Genomic DNA, 21,583 nt, shown 5'->3' with positions numbered 1-21,583 from the left:
AGTTGTTTTTCTAAACTTTATTTTTAAATAAAGTTCTTTTAAATAGTTTTGACTATAGAAGATACACAAACCTGTAAAACTTCCTTTTACTGTGCATAATGGGGAGAAATACAGAAACAGAAATAGAGTTCCCGGGCTGAGAAGGAGCACTGGGTGGGTGTCTGGTCTCTGAGAGAAGCCCTGACTGATCACATTGGCTGTGCCAGCAGTGCTGAACTTGGGACTTGCAGTGCTTGAATTTGGGGTGGCTGTATGTTGGTTGAACATTGTCCCTTACCCTGAAATTGGTCTTTGTGGTGAATACCCCAAGTGAAGCCAGGATCTTTCCCTCACCCTTTTTTATCCCAACAGATAATTGTAGGAGTTCTTCTGCTCTACTATCTTCTTGGGATCAGTGCCTTAATTGGAGCAGCAGTAATCATAGTCCTTGCACCTGTCCAGTACTTTGTAGCAACAAAACTCTCACAGGCCCAGCGAAGCACGTTGGTAAGTGTCTTCAAACTCATTTGTGATATAAATATGATATCTGGTAATTATGCATTGGTTGGAATTACAAAGCAAACCATGGATGTTGACCCAGAATTGCTTCTCAAACATTTCATAGTGTTCAAACATGCCACATTTAAGAATGTGAGATTGAGTGTAAGCAGTAAATACATTTTTGGGGGGGTTTATATTTTTCAGCAAGTATGGTTCCCTAAGAGCAAAAAAACCTCAAAAACCTTCCAACTTACAAATCTAGATGATCAGTAGACATTGACTAAAGTACCTTTGGGCAGTGCACAAATAAGTGAGTTGTGCAGGGCAAGCTGTCCAAGGGGAAAGAAAGTATGAATGCTGCACCCAAACCCAGACCCCAGATGTGGAAATCTATCAGGTGGATTTATTTAAACAATTTCTATGCCAGTCCTAACTCCCACAGTGTGTGCCTCAGCTGGGGAGCTTAGAGGTCTGCTAAGTCACAAGCTGTTCCTTGATCCCTCACTTGGCTTGTCTATAATTTGAATCACCTGCATCACTGCTGAAAACATTATCTTGCTTCATTGGCATTCTCATGCCCAGCTGCTCTGAACCTTATTCCCCTTTTCAGCAACTGTTGCACTGCCAAGGAAGCCTCAGGAATTTGTAATGGAGCCAGAGCTTGCTGAAATCTCTTCCACCACAGATCATGGGTAGTAGTAATGAAAGTTATTTGTGCATCTTCCTGTGTATAGAGGAATTCCTTCCCATCAACAGTATGCATCCTTCCAGAAATGTGGACAGCATTCATTCTTGCATCCAATCATACAGTGATCATAGAGTCAGTGTCACCTAGAAATTCCTGCAGATGGGAGCAGTGGTGTTTGTGATATAATGTCTGCAATGTGCAAAGGGGCTGCTTATAATTTTTGTGTCATCCTTATGCTTAGGGAACCAGTGTTTTTATTGTACTCTTCAGGTAAATGTGTGTGTAAATGTTGCAGGAGTACTCCAACGAGAGACTGAAGAAAACAAATGAAATGCTTCGAGGCATTAAGCTCCTTAAACTCTATGCTTGGGAGCACATATTTCACAGCAGCGTGGAGGAAACCAGACAAAAAGAAATGACTAGCCTCAAGTCTTTTGCTCTTTATACCTCCATATCCAGTAAGTCTGCTCCTTCATTGTAATCCACTGCTCAGCTAAGTGCCACTGAATTATCAGCTACTAATGAGTTTACCATTTCTTGGTCGAGATAATTTCAGTTGCTTTAGGCTCTGATCTGTACTCCTCACTTTCCATCTAGTCAGATCCTCCATTTAATTCTGTAGAACTTTGCTTGTATGGGAAATACGTCTAAAAGACAAAATTAGTGCTTCAAGGAATTGACTTTTTCTGGACAAAAGCTTTCAAGGGACAAATGTTTCACAGACTATATTTAGACAGCAATATTATCTTCTAGAACACAGCATCCAAGAGGAAGCTGATGTTGAAATTTTTTTGTTGAAGGTTTTTCTGCATTTTGCACAATTCAGAGTATACAAATAATATGTGTCAGGCATTGTCTTTTCACTGAAGCTCCAACAGACAATAGTTACATGTTCTTACTCAAAATTTGGATTTCTTGTTAAAATAAGTGATTCTAAAGACTATTTCTGTATCCTGGAAAGAAAAATACCATTTTGATCATTCTGTATCCAGATTCTTTCCTCTCCTGTTATTGTTCAAACTGCTTTTAGACTTCATTGTGCTTTTAAAAAGACTTACAGCAAATTGAACTCTATATTTGAGGAGATTATGTGCAATAGCTATGTAACTGCTACATTTTAGAAATAATTAGTAAAATCAAACTGAAGAATATATAATCTGTGAGATATTAATGAAATGGAAAATTTTAGCAAGAAGTTTTCGAGCGCTACTAGGTACCTGTACAAATATCTCCTGGGATAAGAAGGAAGCCTAGTTCTTATCATCTAGGTAGTACATAGGTAATGTACTCTAAGAGAAAGATCGTGATCCCACTGAATTTAACTGATGTTAAATTGAAGTATTCATTGTCTTCTGAGACCAGAATTTCTCCCTGGTGATCCTAAGTACTGTGGTCTTGGAGAGGAGTTTTTGCTTTGACATAAAACAGAATTTAGCTGCAGGCTGCAAGACCAGAAACTCTGTCTTACACCCAGATCAACATACATGGGTTCCCTTTGTCTGCAGTGCTTCATGTGACATTAAAATCTATTTATAGTCAGGGCCAAGGGTTCAGCTGTAGGGCTGTGAAGGCTTATGGGATTTTAAATCCTCACAGATTCATTTGCAGCAGCTAGGGAAAGGTGTATTCATCCCAGCGGTACTGATTATCCTGTGAAGCAATGACATAAGAATCTGTATTATTAGAAAAACTTTAAATATTTACTGATGCTCCTTGAAATATTCCAAATTTGCAGTTGCACTCTTATTTTGTATTCTGTGTGATATTTAGGTATGTGCAGGACAAAGGACATAACTTCTCAGCTTGGGGTAAAGCAGTGCAGCTTTATGTTGATGGTGCTTATAATTTTGGCTTATAAAGGTTCTTACTGTTACAGCCTAGGAGTTCCTTACACCTTCAGACTTTAGCAGAATTACACTTACCTTTACAAACTTGCACTTTGTCAGACTAAAAATGGAATATAAATACAGGAGAAATTTTTCTTTTATCTTACCTTAAGTATAATTATGAGAGGCATAATCAGTCTAAAACACATTAGCTAATATTGTAGGAACACATGATTTAATTTCTTTAGGGGAAAAAAAAATTAAAAGGCAGTAGAGGACCATGATTTTATGTGTTTGTGGTCTAGAGAAAGTCAGACACATGCTATAGAACACGAAGAAAGCAAAAAAGAGATTTATGTATATATAGTCCTTTTAACAGAGTGTTGAATAGACTCTGAAATTCTTTTCTATGTACACATACCTGTTAACAGAAATAAAGAATGTGGTTGGAGCTATTTTATTCATAAAAAATAGATTTGCATTGGATTGCAGAAAATATACCTACAAATTTCAGAGCAGTGTTGGCTAGACTACAAGAAAATTCCATTTCAAAACCACATGGAAATTGGATCTCATGTGCCTCACCCCTGTGCCAGGATCCAGACTAAATGTATACGGAATTATTCATGTGTACTAAAAGAACTATTATGAAAACTACCTCTTCCTGTACTTTAATTAAATGTCCCCACCAGAATGAAAGTTGGGTGACATCTTTACAGGATTTAGTATACATTAAAACTCAGGAAAGACAGAGAAAGAAAGGAGCGGTTTTCCTACTTCTATGATTTTTCACCTAATGTGTCAGAAGCAAAAGAACTCTAGGCTTTCTCAGAGGAAAATAACAGTGGTTACTGTTACTAAAATATCCAGACCAACTGAACATTTTTCACAGCTTTTAGTCCACCTTTTTCCAGTAACAAAGTCCTTTTGACTAAAATTAATTGAACGTAAAGCATTAGCTGCAAAATAGAGTTATTTTAGAAAAAACTTTTTTTTATTCTGGACACTCACATAATTGGGAAAAAAAAAATAAAAAAAAGGAAAGCAACCCTCAGATTCCAATGGCTTCTATTTGGTTGGTTGAAAGAAGTTTGAAGTCCTTGTATCTTGTGAGATCTTGTGATCTCACATAATAGCAAAATTGAGATCAGCTTCTTGGGAAGCCACCAAGAAGTTTAGATGTCTTAACTGCAGAAAGCTTTGCCAACCCTACAGGATATTTACTCCATCCAGCTTCCTGTTTGACAGGTATGATCTTGTACTGTGGACAGGAGTAGAGTAGGATCCATCTCTGAGAAGCTGATTGGCTTTGCTAGGTTCTCTCACTGGATTAATCCCTAAAAGCAAACCCATGTACTGCAGCAGTCTCAAAGGCACATTGCAAAGGCAAGGATTTAATGGCATTCAGAAGGAAAGAGTTGCAGACAGCAACTTCTTTACAGTTTCTGTGCTGTAGGTACAGCAAGACTACTACAAGGTAGTTTGTAACTACCTTGAGTTGATACAAAGTGTGAAGACTGGTCAGGAAATGGAACCATTAAAGAGATATGAGAGGCTGCTTTGTGTTCCAACACAAAAAGAACATTTTTCTCAGAAAAATACATTTTCTGGGGGTGAGGTGTAAAGATGCACTTCTAGACTTTCATACATGTAAGTCTTTCAAAGCCTAAGCTTTTATTTTGAGATTACACACACTAACATACTTGTATTTTCAAATTCTCCTCTCTGACGAGTAATTAGAGCTACATGCAATAACTCCACTACTTTATATAAGGATGAGTACAGAATTTATGAATATGTTTGAAGATTCATTAAAGGTCATCTAAACATAGGCAAAATAAATATCTGACACTATAGAGTTCTTCAGGGCTTTATGCTGAAAAAAGGATGGCCAGTCAACCAGAGGAGTCAAACAGTGACACTACAGATTAACTGGGGAGAGCTTTTACTGTTTGAATGTTGCTTATATCTGAGTTCTATTTTAGCTCTAGAGTGTATATTCTTTATCTGTGTAGTTTATTTACATGAAATAAAGCTGAGTGAAGGTCAAAATGAAAAGGTGATGATTAAATATTAAATCCTCAGGTTGTGATAGAGGGGACAGACATGCAGGGTAAGAGTGTAGAAAACCCCATTGTAAAGCAGTGCTAGTAGTATTTGGGCATTTAGAATGTCAGAATGAAAATTGTTTCTAAATATTCCTGCATGTTTTCCTTCACAGTCTTTATGAATGCAGCAATACCAATTGCAGCTGTACTCATAGTAAGTATGGACTTTTCTAAATAGTGTTAATTATGAGTGCATTTTCAAGTATAAGGGTTGTGGAGTTGGGGAAGGAGGAGAACAGGATGCAAACCTGCTACATATTTGCAGTTCCTCTGGGAGAGAATGGAAAATGCATGCTTGCCTTCTGGGACCACAAGCAGCCCAGAGCATGCATCCCTCAACCTGTTACTAGAGTATGAATTAAAATTCTGTAAATTAAATGCTTATGAAATATGAAGTCTGTTTCCTTCTTTATGGCAAAGCGCTGACGGTGATGTTTGTCTCTTTTGTAGACATTTGTTGTCCATGCTCATCTGACAAGAAAGGCTGACTTCTCCCCATCAGTGGCATTTGCCTCCCTCTCCCTGTTTCATATCCTTGTGTCTCCATTATTCCTGCTCTCAAGTGTGGTTAGATCCACTGTCAAAGCATTAGTAAGGTGAGAACTGTAAAATTAATATCTACCACCTACCCAGTTTCTGAGAATGTGGCCATTGCTCATTTTACAATTTCAAGTTTAGAAATAGCCTGGTGATTATTTATCTGTTCTTGTAAACTGCTCCCCAACTTTTTTTTTACCCTCCATCAAGCATGTAGAAGGGTAAAAGGTAATCACAGAAGGGCTTGTGTTACAGCATGTATCTCTTGTTTTTCAGCTGCCTGTTGGGGCAGAGTTAGACTGAAACAAGCAAACAAAAAAAAAAATTAAAAATCACTTCTAAGAGTCACAGTAAGTTAATGACTAAATGTCTAATCTAGCCCTGATTAACTTTTTTACTTTCTGATGAACATCTTAGTTTTGAGTGTTCAAAAGCTAACCAAATACCAACCACTGGAATTGCTGTTTCACTGGGGATTTTGAGTATCAACAGATTCTCAATGCTTTTTCATGTGCAGTGTAACTGTACCTGAGCAGAGTTTGGTCTTCCTTCTTTAATAGAAAAACTTTATGACCTCCAACGAAGCTGTCTGACAAGCTTGTTTAAACTATGGGACTGGATACCAGCCCTTGCATAATTGCCTTTGTGTTGCTTTGGAGATGGAAGGGAGACTGCAGCAGGAGGCTAAGATTGCCTTCAGTGTTTGAAAATTCCCTGACAGTGCAAAGTCACAGCTGTGTCCTCTCTCCTAAGGAGTGTGAAATCTGAGAGCATCAGCAGCTGGCAGGAAATGTTTTGCAGCCACTGTGGTAGTCCCTAGAGCCATGGCGAATTGTCATGCAAAGATTACAGCCAGCAAAGTGTCTGGGAGTCCACAGACACTGCCTATTACCAACAGGCATTTATTTTGGCTTGTCTAAGGATTTCTTTGCAAATGAATTGTGCTTGTTAATGCCACAGGAACAATTTGAGAGCAATTCGTATCAGAAATATTAATTGTTTCTAGCTGGGAGTTCTTCATGGGTTATTCTGGAGATACCTTCTTGTTGGCAGGCAGCTGCCCTGCCATTTGTTGTGCAGACAAGAATCAAACTCTGGAACGAAGCTGACATCATCCTTGCCTTCCTGGCTGTCTGTATCACCCAGGTAGTGTTCCAGAGTGCATTGCTCCATAGTGCTGGTGGTGCTGCTCTCTCTAGAGTACCTCAGCCTTCAGAGGAATATTTTGGAAGCATGTCCCAGATATTTTCAAGCTATGCAAAGATGTGCTTGCTTAAATAGTTTAATAGATGTCAAAAACCAGACAGTCAAGTTTGCACCCATTGAGCAGGGCTATTGTTTGCTTGCTGCAACTGTGTCCTATGGTTACACCTTCCTGCTAATAAGGTCAGGTAAAGGTGACCTAACTTGGCAAAGTTGTATTTCAGCTTTTTAGGCTGAGATCATCTAGCTGGTTTTAGCAAGTGTGCAAAACAGCTTCTAGAGTGACAGAAAAAGATTAAGTGGAGCAGAAGATGATCCAGCAGTGAAACCAGCATGTAAAGGATAGTAAGAGAGTGTTACTGGTTTTGCTGCTTAGGCAATTCAAAAACCCTGCTCTGTTAGTACTGGCTACAGTCTTCGATGCCTGATGCTATCAAGGACAAGAATATTGATCAATGACCTTTTCAGTATCTGTAATCATAAGACTTATGCCCAATTGCAAAGCACCCCCATGGATTGTCATTGACACACTCGGAACCCCTGTGTGATTGACAGATTTAAAGCTTCTGTTCCACATAGGACCCCTGAAAATTTTCCAAGTTATGGGCTTAGGTGTCTGCTTCTGAGAGGGGCAACAGTTCAAAGTCTTTAGGAAGGTGACAATTCTGATACCTCTTTGTATAGTAGTGTTCTGGGTATTTTTTAATATATGCAGTGTTTCTGCCACTGAAAATTAAAGCTGAGAGGCCAAATGATGTATTTCTTCAGTGTGAATCTTCAGGGACAAAGGGTGAAGTGTACAATTTTCAATCAGCAACTGTTAAGAGTGGCATTATGTCTCTTACTGGGTTTAATAGCAAACCATCTTTCCAGTCAGCTGTGCAAATAACCATCTTTTAATCAATATGTCCTTTCTGTGGCTTAAAAATAAGTTCCCCTGTGGAGATATTGGAATACTGGAATTGCACTGTCAGCAAGAGCTCTGCAGAGAACGTCCTTTTTCTGCTCTTAAAGAATTTTGAACAGTCTGGCATCCTGAAACAAGAGCTGTTGCCTCTAGCAAGATTTTTCTTACAGCTCTACTGTGTTTCTTCAGTAGATGCCTCAGGAGCAGTGACTCTAGAATTATGCAGAGCATTGGGCTGAGGTTTGAAGAGAGCAGAGACACCTGGGTACACACCTAGAGAATAAAATCAAATTGTTGGACAGCTTAGTAGAGACATAGTCTTGCTTGGATATGCATGGTCTGAAGATGTTTGCTGTCTTCTGTTCCTACCCCTCTAGGCCCTGGAGCAGATACATGGGGGACTTCACTATCTGCTCCTTCTGTCTTCAGAGCAATTTCTCAAATACCAGTGTCATTTTCATGCAGAGAACATAGGTGCAGCTGCATATCAAATCCATATAGGCAGCATCTAAACCATTATTTGGTCCATTTAAAGACATTTGAAATGTTCTTTTAAATGTTTGGTTCACTGAACAAAAAGGGTAAGATTCCTAGCCCTGTTTTCCAGAGCTTTGTGCAAATAGATATTAATATCTCTAACAATAGAGCTTCTGATCACTTCCATTGAGATAAAAACCTTCCCATTCAGTAATTCTGATCAAAAATCGATCCCAAATTAATTATTACACCTCTTATCCCATCCCAAATTGTTATTCTCCTACTTTTGTTATTTAGATTGTAGTACCTGCTCTAGCTAAATTCCCTCCACTGAATCCACTAAGAGATCCACTGATCTCAGTCCTCAGCTGCCATTAGCTATCAGGCAGGTTGACAGAAAAACTCTAGAACCAGTTCTGTCTTAGGGAGTGCCCGGATGACTTTGATCTCTGCTTGCAGGACAAGTGCTGTGCAGGGAGTCTGCCTCAGGCAGTAATGCCTGGATCCAACAATGTTTTGGCATCAGTGGGGGAACTCCCAAGCTTCTTAGAAGAAACTAAGTCTCCTTCTAAAGAAGAAACCCCTGGTAGTGAAATGCAAAATAAAACTTGCCAGGTTTATTCTTATTTTATAAAACTGGCATCCTAACAGATCACCACATATCACAATGCTTCAGTGACACTGTTTTTCCTCTTTCTCACCAGTGGCCTAAGGCTAAACATTGAAATAAATTGTTTCAGCTCTTGTCCATAAATTTATTTTTAGGCCTTCTGGCACTTTATCATTTTGAAGACTGATAGTTAACTTATTTCCAGCTAATTGAGCTCCTTTGATGTTGAGTTCATGATTCAATCCCATTCTTTCACAAATTTCATTTGCTGTCACTGTGAGTAGATTAGACATACTTTATAAAGTCAGGTACAGAGATAAAATTGGTGCTCTGATCTGTTAAATGTCTTCATAAAGGCACATTATCTTATAGCTAATTAAATCTTGAAGCAGCTAGTGAGAATTTTATGCCTTCTTTGTTGCTGGTTGTCAGGTTTCCTTTTATATCTCATCTGTTGAAAACTATTCTGTTAAGGTATATTCCTTCATCTAGTTACCTTATGCACATCATATTACACCATAGCTGGTTGAATTTGGCTCACAGTGTACAGCTTTCATAAGCCTGTTCAGTAGGACTGACTGGGCCACACTTGATCAGCATGAAGAGGAGTAATTCTACTTTGGTGAGTGACTTCAAAACAAGCCACTGTTGTAGCCCTTCTATGTCCCACCAAATGCCTGAAAAAACCTTTGTGTGAGATCTCTCTGGTGGTGTCAGAAGAGACAAGACTTGAGGAACATCTGCACAAACTTAAAATGTCACTGTTAATGGACAACAGGATAGGTTTTGAAAGCTTCCTTGCAATAACTTCCCATTGCACATTTTCATACACCTGTAACAGAAGAACTGTGCAGCAGAGAGCAGCTGAAGTATCAAAAAGGATGCTCTGTAATAAACATTGCAGTGAACAAAACTGTTACTCCCAAGCTTGAGGTGTGATGGTAGGGATTTTTCCTTTTCAGTGTGCAGAAATTGAGTGAATTCCTGTCAAGTGAAGAAATTGGAGAAGAGCATGATAAATCTTCAGAGCTAAGAAGTGCAGATAATCACAGCAAGTACCAAGCAGTGGTGAGTAAAGCTGTCTCATTGCCAGTAAAGTGGTTGCAGTCGTTTGTACCCAGAATAAATTTTTCACTTCTCCTTCATTTCCTACTGATCATTTCTTGCAATTGCAAAACCTCTATTTTAATACCCTGAACTGTACCATTCACACTATGGTTGCTAGGGTTTAGGGCATTTTGCTGATACTGCCACCAATTAGTGCTTATTTCTGTCTTTCTGATTTTGCACAGCCACTCAAGGTTGTGAACCGCAAGAGGCCTGCCAGGGAGGACTGGAACAATTACAGCTCTCACATGAGAAGACCCATTAACATCACAGAAGCAGATGATTTTTGTGTAAAGGTGATATGAAGGTCACTCTAATGGCACTTATATTAGCTCACTAATAGTCACTTTTGTACTCTGAAGGCAGTTTCAAGTTTCAAGAACCAGTGTTTGCTGTGAACTATGCGCTTGTCAGAAATTAACCTCCACCTTTCTTGTATCTGTCTTCCTTTTTAAGAATTAACTACTAATCTCTAGGTTGTGGTTAGTTGCAATTATTCTTCTAGATTTCACCCAGCCATTTGCTATTGCAAGTGTTTAAATCTTTATCCCTCTTCTCAGGTCCAAAATTTTTAACTCAGAACAGCCTAGGTTGGAAGGAACCTCATAAGATCATCTGGCCCAACCTTTTATGTATACCAGACTCTTTCTTCCAGTTTTGGGGTCTGTACAGAATAATGGAATAAAGAAAATTTAAAAAAATTTGTTCTAGATATTCCCAAAATAATCTCATAATGGATCTTCCCTTCCTATTTTGGAATTCTTAGTAGCCTTTCCCTAGATGAAATTAAAAACTAACTCCTTAAGACCTAACTTGTCTGAAGAAAAAAAGTACAATTACCCATGCCACCTTGAAGACTGGTGCTCTTGATTTGCTATGGAAATGGTCAGAAGTAATAGAAATCCTGATGGTTGTTATAGTGATGAAGCTGTTTATTTAGGAAGTATGCTAACATTTACATTTCCAGCAAAAGAGGATGAATAATTCAGTTTCATGGGACTAAGTAGGACAACTGGTAATGCTTTCAGTTTTTTTTTAGACATGCTGAATTGGTGCAGGATCCATCTTGAACAGACTTCCAGGAAAATAAGAGGAATATTTGAAAGAGGGTTTTGGGGGCAGTGTTGGTTCAAAAGACTGCCTGGAGTGACAACGGAGGAGTTTGTCACAAAGGAGAGGCTGGTGCAGTAACCTCTGTAAGGCTTGAACAGAAAGCCAGGGATAATCTTTGTGTATCTCCTGACACTGGTGGCCCCTGGGTCAGGGGATTTGTGCAGGTACTGTCTGTCTGCAGCTCATTGCCCAGGACGGGACATGAGTTAAAAGAGGATCCTCTGACTGCCTTCAGTAATCCAGAGGGAGGAACACCATGCTCATTTTTGCTCAATATATGAGTATCAATTTTTCTCAAGGGTGTGATAAAAGTGTCCTATCCAGTCTTCTTAGATGAAAAATTTTTGTACCTTGCATAGCTGAATGGCTTTGAAGGCTTTAGTGGCTCTGAAAAAGTGAGAAAAGAGAGTGCTGTATAAATGTAGGCCTTTTAAAATTGCCTCCCATTCCTTGTTTCTCATAGTATCCTTGGATATCTCCATTTAAAGTCTGAACAGGTTTTGTTCTTCTTGTTTTAGTCTTTTTCAATGAAACAATTTCTGTATCTAGCAAAACTTAGATTATTTGAGAATCATGTCAGAAATAAAAAGGAAAATGGTGTGATGGGCAGCAACATCTAATTTTATGGGAGGTTCTGCAGGTCTGCTTGGAATTTAGGTGGTATAATTGCTGTATAAACTGCATTGTGTCTCAAGTGACATTCAGGGTTCTGTAGAGAGCACGCTGGGCATGTATGTAATTTAATTGTGTTTTAATAATTTCAATATAATGATATATTATAATTTAATAATTTCAATAATTTTAATAAATAAATTTTAAAAAATTTAATATTTTTTATTCATTGTACCCACCTTACAAACAGCAGAACAAGAGAAACTCTAAATGGCAACTTCTTTTCCCCTCATGAATTCTCAGTAATTTTCTAATAGTGTAATAGGGCTTGAGTTCAGAGGTTTCTGCCCATTGAAGTCCTTTACAAAGTCAGTCACCTGAAGATCCATTTCCTGCATTGGGCAAAGGCTAACTCTGTTCCTGTGCTCTGTGTAATGAAAACAAGAAATTTCTTTGATGTTGCAGGGGGGAAGTGAGCCCTAAAGCTGGGTTTCTGTTTATCTTTTCTCTCCATCTTGTTATAGATCACAAATGGATTTTTCACTTGGACACCTGAAGGTCCTCCAGCATTGTCCAATATTGATATCCGAATCCCTCAAGGTACAAAATTAAATCAGATAAACTGAGTAAGATATTTTTCTGTAGTTATTTGGTAAATCATAATCTTATATATGCCTTCCACCCTCACAGGTCAGCTAACAATGATTGTAGGACAGGTGGGCTGTGGTAAGTCATCTCTCTTGCTGGCCATACTTGGTGAGATGCAGAAGATCTCTGGGAACATATCCTGGAGCAGGTAGGGGCATTTAATTTAAAAATTCAGCTTGACTAGAGCAGTAATGCAGAAAAAGCCCAAAATCTCTCCTTGGAACTTGTGGAGTCAGGAATTTTCTAGATACACGGTCAAGATAAAACCTTACCGTAAGATCAGAAAGAAACCCCAGCCAGTGTGAAACAAGCTGCCTATTCCATTAATAGGAATGAACAACCATTCTTGGGCATTCTGTACTCCAGTGACATAACCTGAGTGAAATTGGAACTAATTTGGAATTAGAATTAATGAGCTTGAGGCATTGTGCAGCTACAGAATGGTGTTTGCACTTTCAGGCCTGAGCTCGTGTCTTTGCATGGAGCTCTAAAGAGGTGCTGGCTCACTAGGAGCAATGCCTGGCTCAGATGTGTGCTCCATTCCAGCACCAGGATAATGCCTGAGAATTTCAAGAGTGTCTTTCAAGTGGCTCATTGAGTGGAGTCATTCCCAGTGTATCCTGCCTGATCTGGCAGGAATGAATCAGCCATGTCCTTCCCTCCTTTCCCAAGGGGACACAGCACCTGGATTCTGATGGGCACTTAGAGATTCCACTCGTGTCTAACTTCTGTGCTGACCTTTAAGGGAGGGAAAAAAATGGTACTGAGTTCAAACAGCTTCTGCTGGGACTTGTTCTCTTGACCCTCAGCAGGGTGACAGATGGTAAAATATATTGCAGCTGTATGTGGTTTCCAGTAAATTCATGCCATCTCTAATACACAGTCTGATCAATGCATGTGAACATTTTTAGCCTGTTTATTTCACACTGCCAGACTTCCTACCCATACAGACTTCATTTTGCCTTTTGGACTCTGATTGTTTGTAGGTAAAGCTCAACAAATTGCAGGAACCTGGAGAAACAATTTTATTTCGAGCTGATAGAAGGAAAATCAGGTTACCTATAAATCAAATCTGGACACTCTAATGGATGTGGTCATTGTTATGCAGTGGTTTCTGCAGCAATTTTGTGGAGCAGTTCTCTAAATTCATTGAGTGTTTATCAAGAGATATGATTTCTATCCAGCCTCCATGTATAAGCCGGTCACACTACTCAGTTTGCACGTGCTTTAATAGCAATAGTACAAGGAAGGTTGGTTGTCTAATTTATGGGTGGGGAAAATGAAACATAAGAAGATGACCCTTTCAGCTAGTGCGGGAAACAAGAAAAGCCAAATTTCCAGAGTGTGATGATCTCTCCATGAGGATATACTTCCCTAAGCAGAAAATCAGACTGTGGTGAGGGACAACAGAGAATCCCTGCAACCTTATTAGGTGAACTAATTTCATTTCAGCAAGGCTGTAATTTTTTACAGATGACATAACATGATTAAAAAGTGTAATTTGAATGTCTGATGCTAAACCAAAACAGATGACATTATGTTTCTGATCAGAAACTGTGCTGTGTTTTTAAATAGCACTTGTTTAGAAGTACGTTCTTCACGAGAGTGGAAAGGTCAGAGCTGGTTTTCATGTCTTCTATATGTGCCAAAGTATCACAAGGTGAAATTCAGTTGTTATCACATTTGCTGCCCTATCTGTCAGATATGTAGAAAGGGACTTTTGGCTGAAACAATCTGAGCACTGTAAGTGCTGGCTGCACTGGGACAGATTGTGTTGTCTCATCTTTCAGAGCTGCTGCCACGTGCATTGGTCTATTCAGAGTGATGGATGCAGCCAGTGTGGGCTGCACACCTGTATTGTAAAGCTGTCAGATGAAAGCTCCCTTAATTTAATAAGCAAATACTAATTCCTGACCAGGAACGTGCAACCTTATCCCAGGTTCAAGGAAAGTAGTATTATCAAGTAATCGCCAGGGCTCACAGCCTTAGCTGAGGCAATGAAAAGTGTTACCAAAATCACTTAACTCCCTTGTTGCAGCTCTTTCTTTGGGAAGGCTTGGCTTCAGTCATTCATGTTACAGAATAGACCTGAATTAGTTCATCCAAGTTTCCTTCCCCTTCCCTTCCTCCAAGGTCATAGCTATGAAGATGAAGGATGTATCCTGCTGATATGTCGCTCAGTGCTCAGGAAATCTGTGTGCTATTTCTGGCCCTTCCCTTGGTCTAATGGATAGCAAGTCATTTCCCTACTCTTTGCCCCCATGCTTTATGAATAAAAGAGGATTATTTTTGCTTGTTTCTTATCAAAATTATTTGTTTCAAATCCTTAAAAAGTAATGTAATTTATTCCTGGGCTAGGAGGGAGATAATCAGAAGTGAGCCATGGCTTATTTGTGGTATTTTTGTTGTTTATGTTACTGTGTGTGTTCAGAAGATCCAGCTCAGATTAATGCCTCTTGTTCAAAGCAACCTGAGAGCATCTCAGTATAAATATTTTATAATATGGTTAAGGATTTGACAAAAATAGAAGAATCATTATCTACATTCTGTGCAGGTGGTAAATGGTAATGATTTGACCTGTTATTGCGTAAATAATTGTAGTATATGCTATGCTAATTTCTTTTGGGTAGTATATGACTTTTCATATTCCCAACTGAAGTCTTATTGGAGTAAATAACACCAGAAAACTGACCTAGTTGGGAAATAGTTTGCTCAAATATAATTGTCATTTGTTTTAAATGGGACATACATTCTTGCATGTGACTCTTATGTCCTTATAATATGAAGGAAGATAGATTTAAGGTTGTTAACAACCAGTTTCCATCTTAATGTGGAGATGGCTGCTTTCATCAAATTAAAAAAAAAAAAAAAGTTGATTTTGTGCCTACCAAGTAAGCATGTTTACTGGAGTTTCCTGAATCATCCAAGTACTTTATTTTATTTACATGGGAAATCAAAATCTGAAAGCTTGAAAATCTCAGTAGGCACATCTTTGTATTGTTAGACATCTAAAATACCTTGACAAATTAGATCTAGATCTAATTATCAAAGGTATGTTGCTTTGTCATTTCAGCAATCTCTTGATCTCAGTAGGAGATAGAGTATGCAGGAAAAGGGGGAAAGAAAGTATAGAACAAGTGGGGAAAAGTGGGTTGAGAAGTCTGAGCTAAAACTCCAAATGGAGAATAATTGTTTTCCTGCTACAGAGGAGAAACAGATCAGGGAATTGATATACAATTGGTTCAGGGTCTTTGTGTTGTGCATGGAAGCGCTGGAAAAGGTGTTTTCAATTTCAGCCTATCACTGGTTCCTGGTAAAGAATGTGTTTCTAGTTAATGATATGCAATAGGCTTGTGGGTTTTTGGATAACAGGCCACTGAGTTCACATGGTCAGCTAAGACCAGTGGAGTGTGAGTTTACTGTGGAAAAGCTTTGTACATAGACTTTTGGTGTAAAAGTACTGGTGGCTGGCTGGTGCTCTCATATTGTGCAGTAAATTTGATTTAGATTATTGCTTATTATGCATAAATTTTACAGAAGTGTCTCAAACCAACCTTTTAATCTGCAGGTATAATTTTCTCTCCTGGATATTGAAAAGCAAATTGTGTTGGTACAAAGTTAGAGAGACTGTCCTCTTTAAAGTGTGAAAGGCTTTGGTCCTCCTTGATTTTCTTTATATCATTTGACACACAGATTTTTCACACTTTTGAATGGAACTGAATTTAGCATCAGTAATAAGTATGCCCAGTCATCCTGTCAAAACAACTCTGAACATCTTTGTGCACGTTCAAAAAGAGCAAAACCAAAACCTGTCTGTCCTTTGGACCTGCCTACATTTATAGAAGCACATCATCCCAAGGACAGGGCTGACACAGAACTCAGTATATGGCAACTGAAGGTGTGATTTGGGGTTCACACTAACCCAATAACTGCTGTAACCTGCAGTTACTGTCATGGGGGAAAAAAAACCCAGTATCACGGATTATCATTTTGTTTTCCCAGGAAAAGAACTTTTTATAATGGAACTGCATTCTTGTCACAGCAGGACTTCTTAGTTCTGCTAGCACCTCTAGGACAGGGTGGAGGTGATTTTATTTGATGAGTCAAATTAATGTTTATAAGGTAAAAAAGGGTCACCAAATCTTTTTGCCTGATGAAACCAAGTCAGTTTATGTAGAAGGAACAGATGCTGCACTGCAGCCCTGTGATAAGTAATGTTTGCAGCCTGTGCACTAAGTGGAATTTAATAGTTTTTCTTTCTGGGGCAGATTGCTTGCGCTCACTTAAGTAAACAGTCTCTGCTTTCTATTTGCGATGCAGCTGCACTTCTGACAGTGAGACGGGGGAAGATTTCAGGTATGGTATTCTATGCAATTATTGGTTTTCCTGCTAAATCAATTGCAGTAGAAAAAAACCAAAGGTTTCTGAAATCTGTCCTTAAAATACAGTCAGAATTCTGAAAATCAGTGAAATTTTGATTGCATTGTCTTTTGAAACCAGTTACGCAAGTTATGAAAAGAAGAGTTGGATTTCTGTTATGAAAGCATTGCCATTTGGAGATTTTGAAAATTGTATCCTAATATGTCTTTGAAAATCTTTCTCTAAAGATTTGAACCAGATTATGCTGTACTTTGAAAAATGGTATAGAATATTGAAAGGTCTCATTTATTGAAGCAAATTCTCCCCATTACCCTTCTCTTCATTTTTTTACATCCTAAGTTTGTTTTCTCACCTACCATTCTTCAGGCACACACAGAGAAGTGTGGAGAGTAGGAGATTAGTCCATCTGTTGGCACAGAAATTATTTTTATCTGATTAACATAGCTCAGCTTGGATTTTGGGAATATCTACCAAATCAACTAAGAACAAAGCTTTCTGACCTTGGGGCAGAAACCTCTTGAATAGTAAACCTTCTAAAAGTGATGGTCCTGTTCCTGCTGGACTCAGTGAGAACTTTGTTATTGAAATCAGCAGTGTCATATGCCCTCCCTTTTTGACTTAGGCTAAATTGTGTGGCTTTTACTGACCAGAATATTTTCTTGATTCTGTGATTCTCCAACTATTCCCCTGCCTTTTCTTTAGATTTGCCTGCTTCCTCTCTCCCATTTATTTTATTTCTCAGACTTGTTTCCTAGTTGTCAGACTGAGTCCTGCAAAGCTGCTGCTCCCATGTGTGTGTAGTATAAGAGGAACTTCCATGTCTAAACCTCATGGTAGAGGATACTTGGAAATCTTACAGTCCTTTCTGTGTTCAGAGAGACTGAAATTTCTGGGCCAAGTTGAAAGGAAACCATTTGAACCATTTAAGATACAAGAGAAGTATGATCAGAATTAGTCTCTTGTTTGAAACTGTTATGGAAACGGGTGATGAAGGGTGAGATGGCATGCACAACAGTATGGCAAGAGTATTAAAAGATGGAAAATAATATTAGAATGGATGGAGCAAGTACCTACTTGTTCTGGGAATCCTAGTTGGTTAAATGCTGTAAGAATACCTCTGGTGGTTTTGTTGCATTAACATCCTGTAGAACGTTTTTGGTGTTCTCAGAAGAATATTTTGGGTCAAAGTCTTTTGATAACTTGAGCATTTACTCATAGGTGTTAAAGGCTTTCTACAAGGTTGTTTAGCTCTTCTTCAGACTGAAGCTTTAACTATACCCTTTTTAGGTCAATATCACATAGCAGAGAATTTTAGCATAAAAAGAGCCTAATTTCTGTTATGCAGTCATTTTGCTGTATTTTTGATTATAGCATAGTGATATTACTTTGTGGTATTATTTACACTGTCTGAAATAATTTATTTTTTTTTAAACCCTTGTGTTTGTTTTCTACAGCCCAGAGAAAGAACCTCCTATTGACATGGAAGTCAGGTACAACATTTTAAAAACTGATGGGAAGCTCCAGAGGTCCCTTCCACCCTCAGCCATTCTGTAACTCTGTGAACATTTTTCAGCAGTCTCTGCACTTAATGAGGTTAATGTTCCCCCTTAGAAGACAAACAGGATATCTCTATATGCAGCTATTCCAAGATTTTAAATAAAAACAAGCAGGTGATCCTTGAAGTTTAATAATGGCAGAAAGATTTCTTCTGGAATGCTCAGGACTGGCAATACCAGAATGCTCCAATACTTTCCATCAGGCTGAAAATACAAGAAGCATATTTTTTGCATATGCAGTGGTAATACAGAACAGTACACATTTCTCTCCTATCTGGAGAACATTTGAATTTGAATTGACTGATAGTAGAAGTTAATGAATTGTGCAAAATAATCAGGATAAAACTGTAGTCAGCAATCCCAAAACACACAGGAAAGGCTTTGCAATATGTTATTTCCTCTATCATCATAATTCTAACTCCATTGCATTTTAAGTGCATCTATTTTCTTCTAAAAATTGCCAACATCTCAGATTTTGGAGGTTTATTAAGGCACTGAGATTCATATATGAACATCCCTTAACTAGTTGTGTTTGATCTTAAAGATCTACTGTACCTCTGGGACAGGGGGTCATCTGGTCCAACCTCCCTGCTCAAGCAGGGTCATCCCAGAGCTTTCATTGCCCAGGATTGTGTCCAGATGGTTCTTGAGTATCTCCACTGAGGGAGACTGCATAACCTCTCTGGGCAATCTGTTCCAGTGCTCAGTCACCCACACAGTGAAGAAGTGAATGTTGTTCCTTTTGACAGTGTTGTTTCTGATGAATTAATCTGATTCATAATTAGTAAACAGGCTTGATTCTATATGAGACAAAGCTCATAGTCTCCAGGGAGCCCAGGGAAGGTTTTCCCTATTTATTGCAAGACTGAATTTCTTTGTCTGCATCTCTGTGATAATTAAGAGCTTATGGCTAACGTGTTGTGTTATCAGAGGGGAAAAAAAATAGACTCCATTGCTGAAAATACATGGTTATTTATGCAGTGTAGGGACAGGAAGCAATCACTTTCACCTGCAGAATAATCCCTCGAAAGCCTTTGTCTCCTAAACCATTGGTTTGCATTCAGTCCTAAAACTGTGAAACCTTATGTATGTTCAAGGCAGACTTTCAGAGCAAGTCTTGCACACTCCATTGCAGAATCTTTTGTTTTCCAGATCTTCAGCCACATGTTTCTCACAGTTTCAGTAACAATTGTTTGTCTCTTTACTGTATATGCAGCACTGTGGATATGCAATAGATTTCACATATGTGTAAAAGCTTGCAAGCATTTGCAGGCTTTTTGTTTATGTCAAAATATGATAAGTCCTGATATGCCATCCTAGTGTCAGTTTGCAGTTAGGATTAATTTAGAGGAACTTACTAAATCCTCTGTCCATAATCAGTTTTGGCAAACTCATTGCCTGTTGCCAAGTTTCTTGTAGTAATGAATTCTCACTGTTGTCCTAAAAGCAGAAAGTCATCCAAATGTGAGTAATATTCCCAGATATTGTGCTGGATCTCAGCATGGAGTGCATCACATATCTTCACTCAACCAAAGAACACTTTCTGCAAAAGCTTTTGCCTCAAAATTTGGCTATTTTCCAAAAACTAAATTAGCAGTAACTTTTTGATCACATTGAGAATTAAGAGTTCCAAAGTCACAGTCTCAAGCAATGAAAAGGGGAAGGGAATACATCTTCATCTTGGAATGCTCAGAACAGTTTTTTCTAAATTATTGGGATGAAAAATTCATACTAATTGAAAAAATGCTTCTCTCTGGAGGCAGACTTGAATGGTCTTTGAATTAGATTTTGGGGCTGCAGGCTGGGCTGCCTAGGGAGATATTTTCTGTCTTTTTTTTTTTCCTTTTGTTTAGCTATTTCTGTTTCATTTTCCAGCAAAGAGAATACATAAAACATAATTAAGTTCTAATGAACCATCATAAATTTCAACTTGGAAGCATGTTAGCAGAATAGTGGAATTGCATGTTCTTTCAGGTCATCAATAAAAATTGAATCCTATCTTGGTTTCTAAACAAGCTTGGTAAAAGCCTGAAAAAAATGAGCAGGGCGAGTGACCTTAACTTATAAAGAGAAATAAAATGTATTTTGTCAAGTCATGGTTTGAATTGTTTTCAGGTCCAACTAGAAATAGGCTGGCACAATGGCTGTCTAGTAGACAAGGGCCACATTTGGGTGAGAGGTCCTATCTTTTTATTGGATTAGCTGATAGAGCTGTCAAGAAAACAAATGCTTGTAGGCATATGATCCCATTTTTGGCCTTGTTCTGTAGAAAGGTTGATATGCCAATGAGTTTTCCAGCAGTATCAGTTGCTCTGATAAAAGATGTTGCCTTTCTCCCAGCTCTGCCTTAGTGGGATCTTTAGTGCACCACAGACAATAAAAGCACAAATTCTCTAGCAGGCAGATACTTTACTTTTTAAATAGTAGTAAAAATAGTAATTTATATGAAATAGTATGTGTATGGTGAGTAAGATCCTGTTGACTGTACTGGTGAATACATGATGAGGGTCATTTCACATTTCCCAATACATTTCACTGGGGGAAATTTAGCAAGTATTTTTTTCTGTGTTCTCTTTTCTTGCCCTTATAGGCATAGAAATGACATGCATTTACTTTCTAACTCTAGCCCTCTTCTTAGAATGGGGGAAAAAATAGCAGAGGGAGTTGCCTTTGTGCATATGTGGAATTGTTTGGATCTTTCTCAAACACTTTATCTTTCTAGAATGTCCCTCCTGAAATGTGAACACTGCCTAACTAGTGTTCTGCTACACATTTAATTTTTGTATTAATCTATCCAAACAGAGCTGGGATTCAGTCTTTGGTAATTTTCTTCCTGCCATTCACTCTGCTCAAGAGGCAGATTTATTGAGCTAGACTCTACAAACCCCACTTCACAGTTGGAGAAGAGGGAAAAAGTGAAATTCAGTTGGGTAAACAATTTCAGTATTCTGACAGAAATCTATCATCTTACTTATTTCCTTGATGGAAAAGCTATTGATTGTCCGAAAGAAAGAAAGGAAAGTATTTTTGAAGACTAATTACAGGTTTCTTCATTTACAAGAAAACGGTTTCCAAAAGCACCAGTCGCACTGGTAAGCTGGGAACTCTTGTGTTCGTTTCTTTCCCAGGAAAAGAGGGGCTGTAGCTTATGCATCCCAGAAGCCTTGGCTGCTCAATGCCACAGTGGAAGAGAATATCACGTTTGAAAGCTCTTTTAACAAACAGAGGTAACAGGTTCCAGCACAGCTGTGTTTTACTCCCTTTTTCTGTAAATATTTGGGTCGTGTGGGTCACACATGGGTGCCCATCTCCCTGTAGTAACAAACCTACA

General features: G+C 38.5%; 1 protein-coding gene across 4 annotated transcripts in view; it reads left to right on the top strand.

Moving 5' to 3' along the window:
- Nucleotides 1-21,583, top strand: part of ABCC8 (ATP binding cassette subfamily C member 8) — a 73,104-nt gene that overhangs the window by 24,202 nt on the left and 27,319 nt on the right. For all 4 annotated transcript variants that reach the window (XM_086893225.1, XM_086893228.1, XM_086893226.1 and 1 more), the window contains exons 9-19: nucleotides 352-486; nucleotides 1,464-1,626; nucleotides 5,216-5,256; nucleotides 5,553-5,698; nucleotides 9,799-9,904; nucleotides 10,129-10,239; nucleotides 12,193-12,268; nucleotides 12,359-12,464; nucleotides 16,637-16,672; nucleotides 18,151-18,186; nucleotides 21,381-21,479. In XM_086893225.1, coding sequence (XP_086749351.1) covers nucleotides 352-486; nucleotides 1,464-1,626; nucleotides 5,216-5,256; nucleotides 5,553-5,698; nucleotides 9,799-9,904; nucleotides 10,129-10,239; nucleotides 12,193-12,268; nucleotides 12,359-12,464; nucleotides 16,637-16,672; nucleotides 18,151-18,186; nucleotides 21,381-21,479 — 1,055 coding nt within the window. The remainder of the gene's footprint in view (nucleotides 1-351; nucleotides 487-1,463; nucleotides 1,627-5,215; nucleotides 5,257-5,552; nucleotides 5,699-9,798; nucleotides 9,905-10,128; nucleotides 10,240-12,192; nucleotides 12,269-12,358; nucleotides 12,465-16,636; nucleotides 16,673-18,150; nucleotides 18,187-21,380; nucleotides 21,480-21,583) is intronic.

The sequence above is a fragment of the Cyanistes caeruleus genome, chromosome 6, assembly GCF_971803275.1.
Source record: "Cyanistes caeruleus chromosome 6, bCyaCae1.hap1.1, whole genome shotgun sequence".
In the NCBI taxonomy this organism is placed as follows: Eukaryota; Metazoa; Chordata; class Aves; order Passeriformes; family Paridae; genus Cyanistes; species Cyanistes caeruleus.
Note: the sequence above shows the minus strand (reverse complement) of the source record. Positions and strands in the feature narration are given on the sequence as shown.